Source organism: Microtus oregoni, unplaced genomic scaffold (genome assembly GCF_018167655.1).
Source record: "Microtus oregoni isolate MIOR12 unplaced genomic scaffold, Mior012 000054F_ref0000373, whole genome shotgun sequence".
Lineage (NCBI taxonomy): Eukaryota > Metazoa > Chordata > Mammalia > Rodentia > Cricetidae > Microtus > Microtus oregoni.
In genome coordinates, this window is record NW_024543830.1 from 5,650,394 (window position 1) to 5,666,513 (window position 16,120).

Genomic DNA, 16,120 nt, shown 5'->3' on the forward strand with positions numbered 1-16,120 from the left:
CACCTGCCTCCATCCGTCCTGTGCTGTCCCCCCCCCCCCCCCCCCCGTATGATACAGCCTCGTTTTTCTGAGCTGTTGAACTTCAGATACTTATTTTAGGTGATGCTAGCCCATGCAAAAGAAAATGCCCACAGAGCTTTAGAAAAGCCATGGATAAAAGCTCTGGGTGGACGGTGGCGACCGGATACAGGTGGAGAAATTGAGTATTTCTCTTGTTATCACAGTACAGCATTAGCCATCTGCAAATGAGTCTAGCGCCTGTTGTGTGTGTTCTATGTCAGCCCGTTACAGGCAAAGAGGAAGGAAAACCAACTTTCCACAAGCACAGACATAAGGATCCTGGCCAGGAGTTGGTGCCTCTTGGGCTTCAGTCTCAGCTTGATCATGTTGTAGAGAGTGAGGACATGACCACTCCAGAGCGTGGCTGAAGAGGAGGGTTTATTGTAGGTGTGAGGAAGAGCAGAGCCACAGGCATCTGGAAGGGTTCTTCTGGTCAGGGAGAGAAAGAAGACCAAACATGGCCAGTGGACTGGACCAGGCCATGAGAGGAGAAAGAGATGGAAAGAAAAAGAGAAGATAAGAGAGACCAAAGGGGAGGGAGGGCCAAGCTCGGAGAGAAGAGCCAAGAGAGCGCCTGGCCAAAATGGGAATCAGAAGCTGGGGGATGGCAAACCCGAGAGCTGGAGAGGTTTAGGGTTGGGAAGGGGACAGGACAAGAAGATCTAAGAGGAGTCACAGGTGCAGAGTGTTCCTGAGGCCAGCATGTGCTTTGGTACGCTAAAAGGCACTTCAGTTAGCCATTTGCCTGGTTTCTGTGAACCTGACACAGGTTACATTAGGCAAATTACCATTCTGGACCTTGGTCTCTTTATCCTTGATATGAAGGGTTTGTTCATGAGGGCGAATTAAAAAGTTGGAACACTGCAACTCTCGCTACTGCTACTATTCTTCTAACAAAGTTCTCTTGCAAAGCGAAGGGCTTTTCTGGATCTTTTCTAGGTCTAAACAGAGGTTCTAAGTTCTTTCTCTCCCATCTTTTTAGCAATTCAAATACACCAAGGCAGAGCCTTTGCCCTCTTCCTCCTGCCTGGACAAGATGCTAAGCAGCAAAACTCATTTCCTGCCTGTAACAAAGCTTGCACCTGAGCAAAATTTAATCTCCCTAAACCACATTTAAAGCAGCCAGCTCTACTCCCTTCGTTTTACAAGCAAGGACATTCATTCAGTAGGAAAATTGCTTCTAGCAGTGCAGGCTCACAAAACCCAGGCTTCTGGTAACTGTGCTAATTATAATTCCCACTACTTGGTAACAACACTAGCTTCCCTGGCATTGGTTGAAGCTTTCCCTGCGGACACCTCCTCTCCGAAGCCATCAGGAGGTGAGGGGGTGAGAGAAGGTGAACTCCTGCTAGGTGCCCAGCCTCAGAGACCTCCAGGTGAACGTCCTGGTCCAGTGCAGGGAGTTAAAAACGCTAGAGGATTCAGAAACAGTGACTTCACCTAACTAGGAATCTGGATTCCTGTGCTTTCTCTCCTCCTGGTCAATCACAAAGTCCTCCAGGTATTTTATCTCCTAGACAATCCGAAGCCCAGGGACCCCCTCTCCGTACCCCCGGCCCTTCCCTCACTCAACCCCTTGGCTTCATTTGCTCAGTCTGTCCTCCCGATTTTCTGTCTCATCTCACTGAACCAGACTGTCCCACCTACCCGAGGGATCTGCCATGTCCCCTGTAGTTTACGACCCATCACTGGCTCCTGTGCAGCGGCACGAAGACTGAACCCCACATACGCTTCAGTCTCATGCTGTGCCTAGTGCCTAAACCCGGCAACACAAAATGACTTGCGATTCTGTCCCCACACCAGGCCATTCATCTGCCTTTAGGCTTTTGCTTGTGACAAACCCTCTTCCTTGTACCCCACAATTGGCTAACAATGCTTAAATCTTTTGGAAGTTCAGGGGTCATCTCCTCAAAGAATCTGTTAGAGATTTTCCCTCCAGCTGCTTGTTCATCTGGGGGTAGCAATGCCTTGATTCCTTACTCTCGGTCTATTTCTCTACTACCGCTTCCCATCCCGTTCCATCTCTCATGTTTTCCTGGTCGTCAAAGGCCCAACTTCCAGCTTAGTACCAGGAGCCTAGCAGAAGCCATACAAAGACCTACTGAAGAGGAGACAGATACAAAGGTCCGCAGGATTTGTCCTCTGCTGGCCTTTCCAGTGTCACCTCCACGTCACCACCAGCCCTCCAGGCCTCACATTCCAGCCACACAGAATGACAGGAAGTGTGCCAAGCACATGGTGCTCTTCCGTGACTCTAGCTTTGTCCATTGCTAGTCCATCCTCCAGCCCAGGATGCCTTTCTCTATCCCTTTATGAGTTACAGGTGGTTGTGAGCCACCATGCAGATGCTGAGAATCAAACCAGGGTCTTTTGTTCTCAGCTACTGAGCCATCTTTCCAGCCCCAACGCCTGCATCCGCAATCTACCTTCTCCTAGCTGCAGAGCCTTGGCCAGCTCCTGTGAGCCTGAATTTCCTAATGCCCTATTTCCTTCCCCCAGAGGTAAACATAGACTAGGTACTAAATAAATGGAAATGGTTAGCACTGCCATATACCTGAAAGGCAGGTGCTAGGGCGCATCTACCTATCTACCTTCTCATCTAAACTGACCTCTGTGACTGCCATTGCCAAAGTCACTTAATGCTTTTCTTCATAAATTTAACAGAGTTCACAATAGTTTCCTACTTTTTGTATGTATACAATGAATGCTATGTACCTTCTCATGTGTGTGGATAAACATATGTGTGTATGCATGTATTTTATACATATGCAGTGTATGCTTGTGTACATTTACATGTGTGAACACAAATATATATGTATGTGTGAATGCTTGTGGAAGCCAGAAGATGTTTTTATGCCCGCTCTACCTTATTTCTTTGAGACAGAGTTTCTCACTGAACCTGGGGCTCACAAACTTGGCTAGGGTTGTCTAGCTAGCAAACCCTCTCGTCTCTACCTCCCTGGTGCTGGGATTATAGATGCACGCTGCAATGTTCACCAGCTTCTTTTTGTTTGGTTGGTTGCTTGGTTTCTTTTTGTTGTTATTGTTATTTTGTCAAAATAGGGTTTCTCTGTGTAGTCCTAGCTGTCCTGAAACTTGCTCTGTAGACCCAGCAGTCCTCGAACTCAGAGATCTATTTATCCAGTGCTAAGATTACAGGGCTGGGCCACCACACCCAGTCGTTACTGGGGACTGAAGTCAGGGCCTTAAACCTGGATGACAAGTACTTTACTTACTGAACAGTCTCTCCCAGGCTCACTTATTTTTTTTCTTAACGACTTATTTAATTATTATTAACTTTGGACAAATGTTTTAGTTACATATACTTTAAGATGTGTATGACAATGAATATGTACAATTAAATTTTTTGGAAAATATGTTATAGGAAAGAGACAAAAGGGTATAATAGTTAAACTATTTATTTCGTGTGTGTGTGTGTGTGTAAAGGCCAGAGGTTGACACTACCTTCTTTAATCCTTAATCTCATTTTTTGAGACAAGGTCTCACCTTGAAGATGGAGCTCACTAATTGGTCTAAAATGAATGTCCAGCAAGCCCCAAAGATCTTTCTGTCTCTGCCTTCTCAGCATTGGGATTACAGGCTACTATAAATAGCCAATCTATTTATAAATATATTTATATTTTTATTATTAAATAAATTTATTTATTGTTAAATAAAAAATATATTTATTTATAATTTTATAAAGAAATAGCTCCCACCCTGGAAACCCAGAGTGGCCGTTTTCCCTGTGTGTTCTATGTGCCCTCTGCGCGTTGACTGCCGGTCCTCAGCTTTCCGAGACTCTTGAAGGCATGCTTATCTACTGGTCCTCCTTTGCAGAAGGAGTTAGGGACGTTTATTAAATACAAATATTTATTAAGTATTTATAACCAATATTTGTGTGCTTGGTTCGAATTTTTTAGAACTTCACATCTAATAGGATTGCATGCAAGTGTGCACGCGTGTACACACACACACACACACACACACACACAGATGGGGAGATAACAAGGGTCCTAAAAAAAGCTTGAAAAAGTCGGAATCCATGCTGTACTGTAAAATGGTTCAGCTGTATGAAAGTAACACGAATCCCTCTAGAAATTCCACATAGAATCACCATCTCCAGTAATTCTTGCCTGGGTAAGGAAACCCAGCTCATGCAGACATTTCCTAGTCTGTGTTCACAGGGGCCTCATTCGCAATCGCCAAATGGTGGGAGTAGTAGACATGGATGGCAGAAAACGTGTAAAGAACTGGTATTTTGTCTAAAAAACAAGGGGATTCCAACCCAAGCTATAATACCGACAGACCGGGAGGGCATCATGTGAAGCGACAAACTCCACAAAACTGTCCCCTGCCCCCAAATGTGCTGTGGCATGCATATCTATGCACACATCACGTGCACATAACAAAACAGATGCAGCAGTGTCCAGTAACCAGATTCTAAATTCCCCTGGCAAGGTGCTGCTGCCTGGAGCAGTGAGACCTCCCAAGCCAGGGGACGCATTCCAGCTAGCACTGACGCTCTGGGATCCGAGGTGGAGAGAAGGGCTGGGCTTAGGGACTCAGGGCCTTGAAGGTTTCCCAGTTGGAAAATCTAATAAATGCAAATATGTCGAGTGGCCACCTCACCCTTGGAAAAGTGGATGGGACTCCAGGACCAGCCATGTGCAAAAGGACACAGAAGGACCACAAAAGGGCAAAGGTATATTTCATGTTTACGAGACAGCAGAAATAAAATTAAGGTCGAAGCAGGATGAAGATGGGTGGAGGACCAGGCAATGGGAAGCTGGCATTTGACATAGACAGTTTCAGTTGGGGACGCAGCTCTGGAGATGGATGGGAATGATGCTCACAAGCCAGTGTGAGCATACAAAACTGCACACTTAAAGTCAGATGAAAAGCTGGGTTCTGTTATATATACTTTACTATGATACCCCTCTCTCTCTCTCTTTCTCTCTCCCTCTCTCTCTCTCTCTCTCTCTCTCTCTCTCTCTCTCTCTGTGTGTGTGTGTGTGTGTGTGTGTGTGTGTGTGTGTGTGTGTGAGTGTGTGCGTAGAGGCCAGAGATAATGTTGAGTGACTTCCTCTATTGATGTTGAACTAGAGGGGCCGTATTATACAGGCCCATATTTTTACGTTGTATGGCAGCCAAAATTTTAGGGCACGATTTGCACCTGCCACACAGAAGGTGGTCACCTAGCCTTTTGAGACAAACTGACTCATCCTAAACAAAGGGTCAGGATATGCTAATGTCACTCCGTTTTTTCTTTGTAATTTGGGAGGTTGCCTGGGATCGAGGTGTTAGTTCAGTCTACGTGACAGAGCAGGCATACAGAGAAGTCATAGATAGAAAGACGTGACAAAATGGGCATGAAAAGGTGTGGACGTGACCACAGTCATCCCCCCCCCCCACAACCTAGGAAACAGAATGCTAATAAACTTCCCCCACAGATCATGTTTTGGTATAAAACCTATTTGGAAAATAAACACAGGTGATTTTTAGGATGTAAACTCAGGACTTCATAAAGGATCCCTGAAAACTCTCTCCCGATAAGGTATTGTCAGTTACGTCTTTATTCCCACACCTCCACTCTGGTTCAAAAAATAATTTATGTCAGGGCTGGACCCCGACACTGAACTTGATTTCTCAGATAAAGTCTCTCGCTGAACCCGAAAATCACTAATTTGGCTAAACTGGCTGGCCAGTGAGCTCTGGAGATCTGCCTAACTCCATCAGTTCTTGTTGTGTTCTCCCCACACACCTCTGCATCCCCACCACCACCACCACCACCATCTGCCAACACCTCTACTCCCAACACTGGAGCTATAAACATGAACCTTATCAGAATATTTCTTCTGATCATTGGGAAGCAAATCCCAAACTCAAATCCACTTTCGCTCATCCCCTTAACAATAGCTACGTAATTTACACTTCTGTCTAAACTTATTCCAGAGTCATTCTTCCTACTAGCTGTGCATGTCTAGATTTTCACAGCAATAGCAAAGTAGCCATGGGCTGCAAGAATGGCTAGTTTACATTTCTAGCTCAAATGCTCATCTTGTGAGCAGCATCCCTTAGTCTGTTTGCACACATACATTCCTGGATTAATCAAACATCTCGTGATTACCATACACAGTCTACTCTGCTAGCTGCTAGAGGAGAAAGGCATCGACAATAAATAACAACAACAACAACAACAATAATAATAGCCTATTGTAGAGGTGTGCACAGGTAATCCAGGAATGTATGTGTGCAAACAGACTAAGGGACGCTGCTCACGAGATGAGCATTTGAGCTCGAAATGTAAACTAGCCATTCTTGCAGCCCATGGCTACTTTGCTATTGCTGTGAAAATCTAGACATGCACAGCTAATGAGAATTGATAAAACATGCTAGGAAATGTCTTACCAAGTGCATGGAGCTGGGTCGAATCTTAAACACAGCCTTTCTTATTTAATCTCTTCAAAGAAATGTTTGTAAGTGGGGAATTGGGGTAAGTTTGCCCAATAACAATGTGTGGAGTAGAGTCTATTATTCATAGACAGGAAAACTAAGGTAAGGAATCCAGTCAAACAGGCCAAATATGGGCAAATCTACTACCACGGGAATTTTGTCATCTCTCAGTTTGTCACTGACAGAGGACCTCAGGACAGGCACGATGCTGAGTTCAGCTTACTGACTCATTCAGTCTTACCCCAAATCTACAGGACAGATGCCATTACTACATCTACCTCCACTCAGAGAAATGACAGTACAGCCGTGCATTGCTTAAGGTGTCATTAAGTGGTTTCACAACTACGTGAGCAGCATGGAACAGATGGAGAAGGCTGCTACATGCCTGGGCTACAGTCCAACGCGTTGCAGTACTGAATACCACCAGCAACTGAAGCGCCACAGTAGTGGCGTATCTAAACACCTAAGAAGACACAGGGCGATCTGTACAATGGATAGAACACAGTAGCTCTGTGGAGGACCTGGCTTTTGAACGGAGCCTGAGGGACTGGAAGCTGCTTGTGGTCAGGGGGAAACAGGTGAGTGACTGGGAAGGCCTGGCGTGCTTCTCAACTATGGACTTTATGAACACTGCATCATTGGGATACATCAAATTTGTCTTTAGTTTTTTCATTAATAATTAGCCTTAGCTTGTTGTAACTTCTTTACTTTGTAAACTTCTAATTTGTTTTATTTTGGCTCTTTTGTAATAGCAAGTTAAAATATAAACACACTATACAGCAGAAAATATACTGTACATATACTGTACAAAAATAGTTTTATATCCTTATTCTGATAGCTTTTTTCTATTTAATTTTTTTCTTTTTAAACTCTTCTATTTTAAAAAGAAAACTAAGACAGAAGCATACATTAATCCAGGCCTATCAGGGTCAGTATTATCTACATCACTGAGTCTTTCCCATCCTCCCCTACCTCTCTCTCCTCCCCTCCCCCACCCCCAGCCCTGTCCATCCTGTCCCTGTGGAAGATCCTCAGGGCACTAATGGAGCCACCTGTCATCTCCTATGACAGATGACTTCTGACATCACTCCTGCAGGACCTGCCTGAGGCTACTCTTAAATTAACCTTTTCATTTTGGTAAGTAAAGAGAGATTACTTTAATCCAATGGTAAAATCTATAGTAGCCAGGCACTTGGGAGGCAGATGGAGGTGTATCTCTGTAAGTTTGAGGCCAGCCTGAGCTATATAGTTGAGTTCTAGGACAACCAGGGCTACACTGAAAAACCCTGTCTCAAACAAAACAAAATAATAATAATAATAACAACTATTATAGTGCAGTAAACATTATAATAAAATTATAATAATAAATTTATAATAAATAAAAACGGATAAGTATGATCTTCTGTTATTATAAAGCACCCCATGTGGTGCCCAGTGCATGCGTTATGCTTTCATGGACCTGACTGTGGCCTAGGTTCCGCTCACGTTAGCACCACCACAAACATGAAGATAAAGGACCTTCCTAAAGTGTTACAAAGACTATGACTTTGTAGGCACTAGGAATTGTTTAGCTTTAATAGAAGCTCATGGGCCCCCATCATACATGTGATCCTTCACTGGCCGTAACATTGTTATGTGGCACATGATCTATATTTACTCAGGTTAAGTCAGCAGTGAGAGAGGGAACCAAGATTCAGCGTCAGGAGTGCCACATCCACAGCTTAGTAATATCCTAACAGCAGGAGGAGGGCAATTCAGTGAGTACTAAAATCAGGAGGTCGCTCACCATAGCTATGAAAGTATGCGACATCCAAGCCTCAAGGATTGGCCAGAATCAGGATCATCTCATCTCAAAGATGGCTCAGCCAGCAAAGATGCTTGTTACTGTCATTGAACCGGAGTTCAATTTTTGGATCCCACATGATGGAAGGTCATCTATCTATGTGTTACTTTCATTGGTTAAATAAGAAAGAAAGTGCCTTGGCTTTTGATAGGACAGCAGCTTGAATAGGCAAAATAGACAAAACAAAAGGCTGGGAGAAAGAAGGCGGTGTGACAGATGCCATGACTCTCCTCTCTGAGATGGACACTGGTTAGACTCATGCTGGTAAGCCACAGTCAAGTGACAATACACATTAATGGAGATGGGTTAAACTAATATGTAAGAGTTAGCCAATAAGGGGCTAAAACTAATGGGCTAGGCAGAATTATTTCAGGTAAAGCTAGCTGGGAGCCAGGCGGCGGGAAGCAGCCCGCCGCTCCTTTTACTACATTGAAGGAGAGAACTGACTCCTGCAAGCTGCACACACACACACACACACACACACACACACACGCACACGCACACGCACACGCACGCAACACACGCACACACACGCAACACACACTAAAATGACATTTAAAAACTTTAAAGGTGAGATAACTAAAGAGGTTTCGGTCTCAAACTAGGCAGTTCATGGCTTATAAAGGAATGACTCACAGCCCTCTCCTACTTCTTCTATCTAAAGGCCAAATTCACTCTCGTCTTCCAATATTATTGCTAATTTCATTTTGGAAGAACTTCTCTTGACAAATAAAAGTATAGCTGGAGAGGTGGCTCAGTGGTTCAGAACGCATGCTGGTCTTCTGGAGGACCCGAGTTCGTTTCTCAGCACCCTGGTTGAGTGATTGACAGCCACTTGTAACTCTAGCTCCAGGGGTCCCACATGGCACCAGCACTCATGGATATATACCCTGCCATGTAGGTATAACTAAAATAATGAATAAATATTTTAAAAGATAAAAATAAAAGTATGAAACCATACCCAGTTAAGTTAGATTCTTTGCAGAAGTGTGAACGTTCTACAAGCAATTCTTCAAAGAAAACCAACGCTTACAAAGCGCACGTTCTCTGGGATTGTTAGTCATACACTGACCCATCCAGTCCAGTATGACAACATTCCATTTCTCTTCGCTTTCGCTAGGGGACCCAGCCTCATCACATTTTAAATTCCACTTTTAGGATGCAGCCCTTAGGCTTTTGTAAAGCACCGAAGTCTGGGCAGGAAAATAATCCTCATGGGGCTAGAGACAGGCTGGAGGTTCTCAGGTGCTGTCTGGAGACCACATGTTGATCACACAGCAGTGGTTCTCACACATTCCAGGACTGAGCACAGTTACTCAGCTAATGAGAGAAGATGCAGGGTTAGGTAAGAAAAATGAGCAGGTTGGCCAAGACTCCACCCAGAAATGACTTAGAGACCAGCTGCCATCTGGCAGGGCTCTGAAGCCTGTCCTGCAAGGAGTGGGCCATGCCTAGCTCTGGACCACCTGCAGTGTTAACTATCTCTTTCCTTTGATCCACAGGTCTGGAGCTATAAGCCTGGCAGTGGTTACTCCTTAGCTTGATTTACATAGTCAAAATGATAACCCATTCCTTCCCCTAAAGAACTGAACCTACAATTACTGTTTGTTACCACGAGGGGGCAGTAGTCCCTAATCACTGAGGAATATGTTTGTGTTTATCTGTGTTAAAGACAGGGACCAGAAGCATCAAGGACATCACCGGAAAAACCACAGAATCAATTAACCTGGGCTCATAGGGGCTCACAGAGACTGAACCGCCAAGCAGAAGGCTTGAATGGGACAGCGAGACTGACCTACGCTCTCTGCACATGTTACTTGGTGTTGCTTGGTCTTCTTGTGAGACTCCTAACTGGAAGCAGGGCTCTCTCTGACTCTGTTGCCTGATTTTGGGACCCTTTCCTCCTATAGGGTTGCGTTGTCCAGCCTTTATAGGAGAGGAAGTGCCTAGTCTCACTGCAACTTGATATACCACGGCTGGTTGATATCCATGGGAGGCCTGCCTTTTTCTGAAGAGAAATGGAGGAGTGGATTGGGGAGGGGAGACAACAAGGGACACTGGGAGGAGAGGAGATAGGGAAAACTGTGGTCCAGGATGCTAAAAAGTTAATTAAAAAAAAAAAAAAAGAGCCATCAAGGCCATGCTCCACAGTGAGGGGGAAAAATAGATTTCATAATAAAGTGGAATCAGAGACAAACCGAGCTCTAAATCACAAAAAAGTATTTATTTATATATACTTCAAATTTTCAATTATATATGCATATATACTTTTAATTTTAATTATAAACATAATTAAATTATTTTACTATCTGCAAAAACTGAAGTTTCAAGGCAGTTTTAACATTCAGCTAGTTTCAAAGAATCCATTTTTATGTGTAGCTCAGTACTCTTATAAACCTATGGCTGGCATGATTTTTAATTTTACTGTCTCAGCTCTCCAAAAGGCCTAAACATAAGAAACTCTAGAGCACTTTTTAAATTTGCTTTTAAGTTGATGATTTTAGGTTTTGGCATAGCTCTAGTTCTTATAGTTTCTCTTACAGAAAAAAACCATGTAACTTATTTCACAATAAAGAATTCATCCATTTCAGCCTCTCTTCTTCTTCTTCTTCTTCTTCTCTCTCTCTCTCTCTCTCTCTCTCTCTCTCTCTCTCCTTGTTTCTATCTCTATCTTTCTCTTTAAATCACTCAACTACCTAAGGAAGACTTGACACTTGGAAAGAGAAACACAGACCCTCTTCCCAGTCATGTTCTCCAAGTTTCCCAGAAGCTGTCATGGTGGAATGCTTGATAGTCTCACACCAAGACAGTAATTTTTTCCTCTTAAGTACCAAAATCTAAAAACAACACGAAACAAAAAGATGGTCTATCCACATAGACTTGCAGTAACATGTTCATAAACACTGGTTTTCTTTAAAGAATTACTTACACAACACTCACATTTTTGCAGAGGTTATAACTTAACTGGGTATGGTTTCATATTTTTATTTTTAAAGAAATGTTTGTCCAACATGAGAGAGAAATCAAGCTAAGTATAGTAACAGCTGGCATCAGAACTACTTGACTTTCTGGGTGGCACTAGGCATGTGACCCCTGCTGTCTCATCACAACTAACTAATCCTCCCAACCTAAATGAATCAGGATGCAAATAGCAAACATGAACACAAGTTGCATCCTTATGGCCAGAGTCTAGTCGAACCTCTATTTCATTTTTTAAACATCACAATAACTACTAGCAAGTGTATAATGATTACCCTCTCAAATGAATGTGACATTATTACATTAACAAAGTAGTTGATGGAAATTTTCTTTCACCTTCGTGGCTGTTATTTATTCATACAACAAATGAGTTTCAGTGCCTGCAGCATTATTCCGAGTGTCAGTGCTGTGGAGGCTGGACCAGGTCTGGAGAAGTTAAGCAGTTTGTCTGGTGGTTGCCTGGGGCTCTTGCTGCGGGTGTTTCCTGAACCCCTGGTTCTTCTATCAAAGCAAACCTTTCTGGTTTCTCTTAACCCCTCATCACTACGTACTGGGATAGATCTTTTTTTTTTTCTCACCTATGATATTAATCATTAAAAATGGCAAGCTAGGCAGCTGACTCAGTGATTAAAAGCACTGACTACTCTCTTCCAGAGGACTCATGTCCAGTTCCCAGCAACCACATGGCAGCTCACAGCTGTCTGTAACTCCAGTATGGGATCTGACACCATCACACAGATGTGCATGAAGGCAAAACACCAATGCGCATGATATAAATAAAAATTTAAAAAACTGGCAAGCTGGGAGCCATGATGTATTCCTATATTCCCAGCACTCAAGGGGTCGAAGCAAGACAATCACAGGTTAGAGGCCAATCAGGGATACACAGTGTGATCTCACCTCAATGTGTTCTACATTCCAGATAAAAAGAACATTTAACCCAAGTTAAAAACAAAACAACAAAGCCGGGTCTCATACAAGCCAGGTTGGCTTCCATTGCCCAGGATTATCTAGAACTTTAGACCTTTTGTCTCCACCTCCAGAATACTAAGATTTTCTGTATGCATCGCAATGGTCAGGTCGTGCAGTGCTGGGGATCAAACCTGGGGCTTCATACATGCCAGGCAAGCACCCTACCAGCTGAGCTATCTTTGCAGCCTGTAACCCAGCTTGAGCACAGCATTTTTCAACCCGTGAGTCATGACCCCTCTGGAGGTCACATATCAGTTACCCTGCACATCAGACATTTACATTACCACTCATACCAGTAGCAAACTTACAAAGTAGCAATGAAATAACTGTGTGGTGGGGGGAGGGGGTCAGCACAGTGAGAGGAACTGTATTAAAGGCCTGAAGCGTTAGGAAAGTTGGGAACCACTGCTTTCGTGCTTTTCAGTAGCTGAAACCAAAGGGAATAGTAACATGACAGTAACTGGGAGAGATGGGGAAAAGGAAACACATCCCTGGAACCGTATGAGACAATGGCTGCCTGGCCACTGTGTTCACCTTGGTTGTAAGACCAAGCAGAGTTACCTGCATGCGATCCAGTGGCAAGATGGATCCAGTAAAAGGACTGTCACCCCTACCTGTGACTTTGTGTGTGACTCCCTCCCCTATCCCCTGAGGCAGCTGCCATAGTCTAGTGAATCACTTTTCCAGGAGAGAGGTGGTGCCCTGTCTCATCCCACACGAAGCATTTCCTCAAGTATTTCTCCTTTAGCCAATAAAGTGCAGTGAGGACAACTGAGTCAAGCAGAAGTCACCTGACCGAGGGCAAAAGAAAAAAAAAATCTTTCCCTCCAGTGATCTCCAAGTTGCCCCTCTTCTGCCATACTTTGGGGATGGTTCATGGAAACACTTCCTCCTACTCCTACCCAGAGGCCCACACTGCCCTGCGTCCTCCCCCATCTGCGTTACCAAGTTATCAAGTCCCCTAGACCTCCGTAACTTCCCAGGAGAGAAATTCACTATGCAGCCATGGAAAAGACAACGATGAGCCCGGAGGAAGTCTCAGGGAGAGGAGGATTAAAACATAACATTCAGAAAAGAGGGAACAGATTAAATCTCCCAGAATCAACAGTCCGTACTAATTGACTCTACCAAACCCTGAAATCCCATGGGTATCACGGGCACTCCTTCTTAGACTTAGCAGTCCGCGTGAACTGAACTGACCAGACAATCATGGAGGACTCACAAACACCAGTTGTTTTTCAGATTCAAAGGCTATCTGGTGGCTTCCAAGGCTCCCCAGCCTCCTGGGGTCAAGGCAATGCTTGTGTAGTGTGCTCTGAAGCAGACAGCTGGGCATTTAAAAGGGAGCTCTGGTCAAATTCGAGGCAACCAGTAGCAGGCACCTGTACTCTTCAGATCCTCTTGCCCAGACCCCAAGAGGCCTGAGGAAATCAATGCAGTGACCAGCCAGGAAATTTAATCCTTGTTACTAGCGGGACTTGAAGTCCTTTTACAAACGTGCTGTCTCATCTCACCCTCAAGTGCTGCCAGCTCCTTCCCATCAATCAAGGCAGCCCTGCTTGCCTAGGAGGTTTCTCTCCCTCCCACCTCACTCCACTGTCCGTGGGTATCGTCTTTTTCATTCTAGCGCAAACAATTCCTAGGATTAAAATGTCTCATGTTCCGTTGCAAACGTGTGTCCGCCTGAACACCTTCAAAGGAAAACACGAATTTCTCAAGAAAAGAATTATCCCTCATGGTTTCTTCATACCACCGTATTTTCTCCTAAGATCCAGAGCTAGAAAAGGCCTGAACTTGTGACCTGAGTTACATCCCCCCCCCCCACCTCCGCTCACTTTAAAATGCAAATTTCTGTGCTTCCCCATCCAGTCCATAAACCGGAGTGTCTGGGGTGATCACAGAATCTACATTTCAGTCGGGCTGTGTGGAACAGGATTTGGAGCCTCTGGCTGTACCACAGCCCCTTCCATCTGTAGAGGACGAAGGAGAAAAGCCGGCCCCGGAGAGGGGAGTGGGCTTATCCCGAGTCACGGGAAAGTACCCAGAGGTAGAGCCCGGTCCCTTGGGCTGCTGAGTGTGAACAGCAATCCCAGGCGCGCAATCCCCTGCCCCACCGTCACTCACCCGCTTGTAGACATCCTCCCGGCTGGCCTCATACTTCTGTTGCATGCGCTCCTCCAGGAAGTAGATGCGCAGCTTGAGGCTGAAGTTCTCCTTCTTCAGGTCATTGAGGTGCTGGGACAGAGTGCGATATCCATTAGACATGGTGGGCGACCCATGGGGAGGAGCATGCCCAATCGCTCCCTCACCCCAGGAACACGCTACAGCCTTGCCACATCATGGAGCTGGCGGACTGAGACGCTGGGGAAGCTCTGGGATCTCGGAGGCTAAGGCGACATAGCCCCTGGTGGTGCGCTCCAGGACCTGGGACTGGTCTATCTGCTCTGGGAGCTGGAGCGCAACGCGCTTTCTTTTTTTACCTCGGGGAGATATTTGCGGAATCCCTGACGGAGGAACACGCTGTGTGAACTCAGACACAAGTGGCGGTAACCTGACTCCAGGACAGGGCTGTCTCCCCACCTTCCCCGGCCTCCAGGCCCAAGTGTGGTCATTTAGTAGCTGTTTGGAAAGAGAAGGGCTGACCCCCTTCCCATTTTGGGGGCGGTTAATGTGGCACTGGGGTTGCAAAGGCAAGAGGAAACTAGGAGGGTGTGGGGGAAGGGAGGCAGACAGAAGCAAGAAACAAGGTTGCTATGGAGAGAGCTCATATCCACAAAGTGGCCCACAGAATAGAGACCAGAGCCAAATAACCTCTTTCTACCAGGTACAAACCTTAAGGCACTATGGATCGGAGTCCACTTCCCTTAGTGACACAATGCTCAACCCCAGCTGTGTCTTCCAGCTGTTCTCCCGGCCCGTTTTCAGTCCCAGGGCTATTGGTTCATAGCCTTTATTCTCAGGCTGCCTGCTCCCTGATCTCACCTCACACGTTGAGGAAAACAGGAGTGAATCTTGACAGAGGGGGACCTTTGCAAACTGTTTTTCAGTGGAGCAAGGAAGGCCCTCTGGGGAATAAGTGTGGGAGTTCTGAGGGGGTGGTGGGGAGCAGCCAGCATCCCGGAGACCAGAGATTCAGCCGCTCACTGGTTCTTAACTCCCGCACCTGCCTAAGGGTGCCAGGCCTTTACGAGCAGTCAGCAGATCCTGCTCATAAAGCAAATTATGATCCCTGAGCGACAGCTGCAACATTAGCAGGAAGTATTATTTAGAACACACCCCATGGGGCTTTGAAGGTGACTGGGAGACAGCTTCAAAGCTCTGATCCCAAAAAAGGTTCTTGATTTGGTAATACCAGGTTGGAAAAAAATTACTATTAATGTCTGAGATAAAGAAAATCTAAAATTTATATTTAATGCAAGCATCCACTTCTTTCCCAACCTACCTACTTTTCATCTTTTCCCATTCTTTTTTTTAAAAATATTTATTTATTTATTTACTATGTATACAATGTTCTGTCTGTGTGTATGTCTGCAGGCCAGAAGAGGGCACCAGACCCCATTACAGATGGTTGTGAGCCACCATGTGGTTGCTGGGAATTGAACTCAGGACCTTTGGAAGAGCAGGCAATGCTCTTAACCACTGAGCCATCTCTCCAGCCTCCCCCCTTTTTTTTGGATACAGGGTTTCACTGTCTAACAGCCCTAGGTGTCCTGGAACTAGCTCTTGTAGACCAAACTGGCCTCAGACTCACAGAGATCCGCATGCCTCTGCCTCCCGAGTGCTGGGATTAAAGGTGTGCGCCATCAATGT

General features: G+C 45.2%; 1 protein-coding gene across 6 annotated transcripts in view; it reads right to left on the reverse strand.

Moving 5' to 3' along the window:
- Positions 1–16,120, reverse strand: part of LOC121437847 (myomegalin-like) — a 209,651-nt gene that overhangs the window by 122,535 nt on the left and 70,996 nt on the right. For all 6 annotated transcript variants that reach the window (XM_041637929.1, XM_041637932.1, XM_041637935.1 and 3 more), the window contains exon 4: positions 14,435–14,545. In XM_041637929.1, coding sequence (XP_041493863.1) covers positions 14,435–14,545 — 111 coding nt within the window. The remainder of the gene's footprint in view (positions 1–14,434; positions 14,546–16,120) is intronic.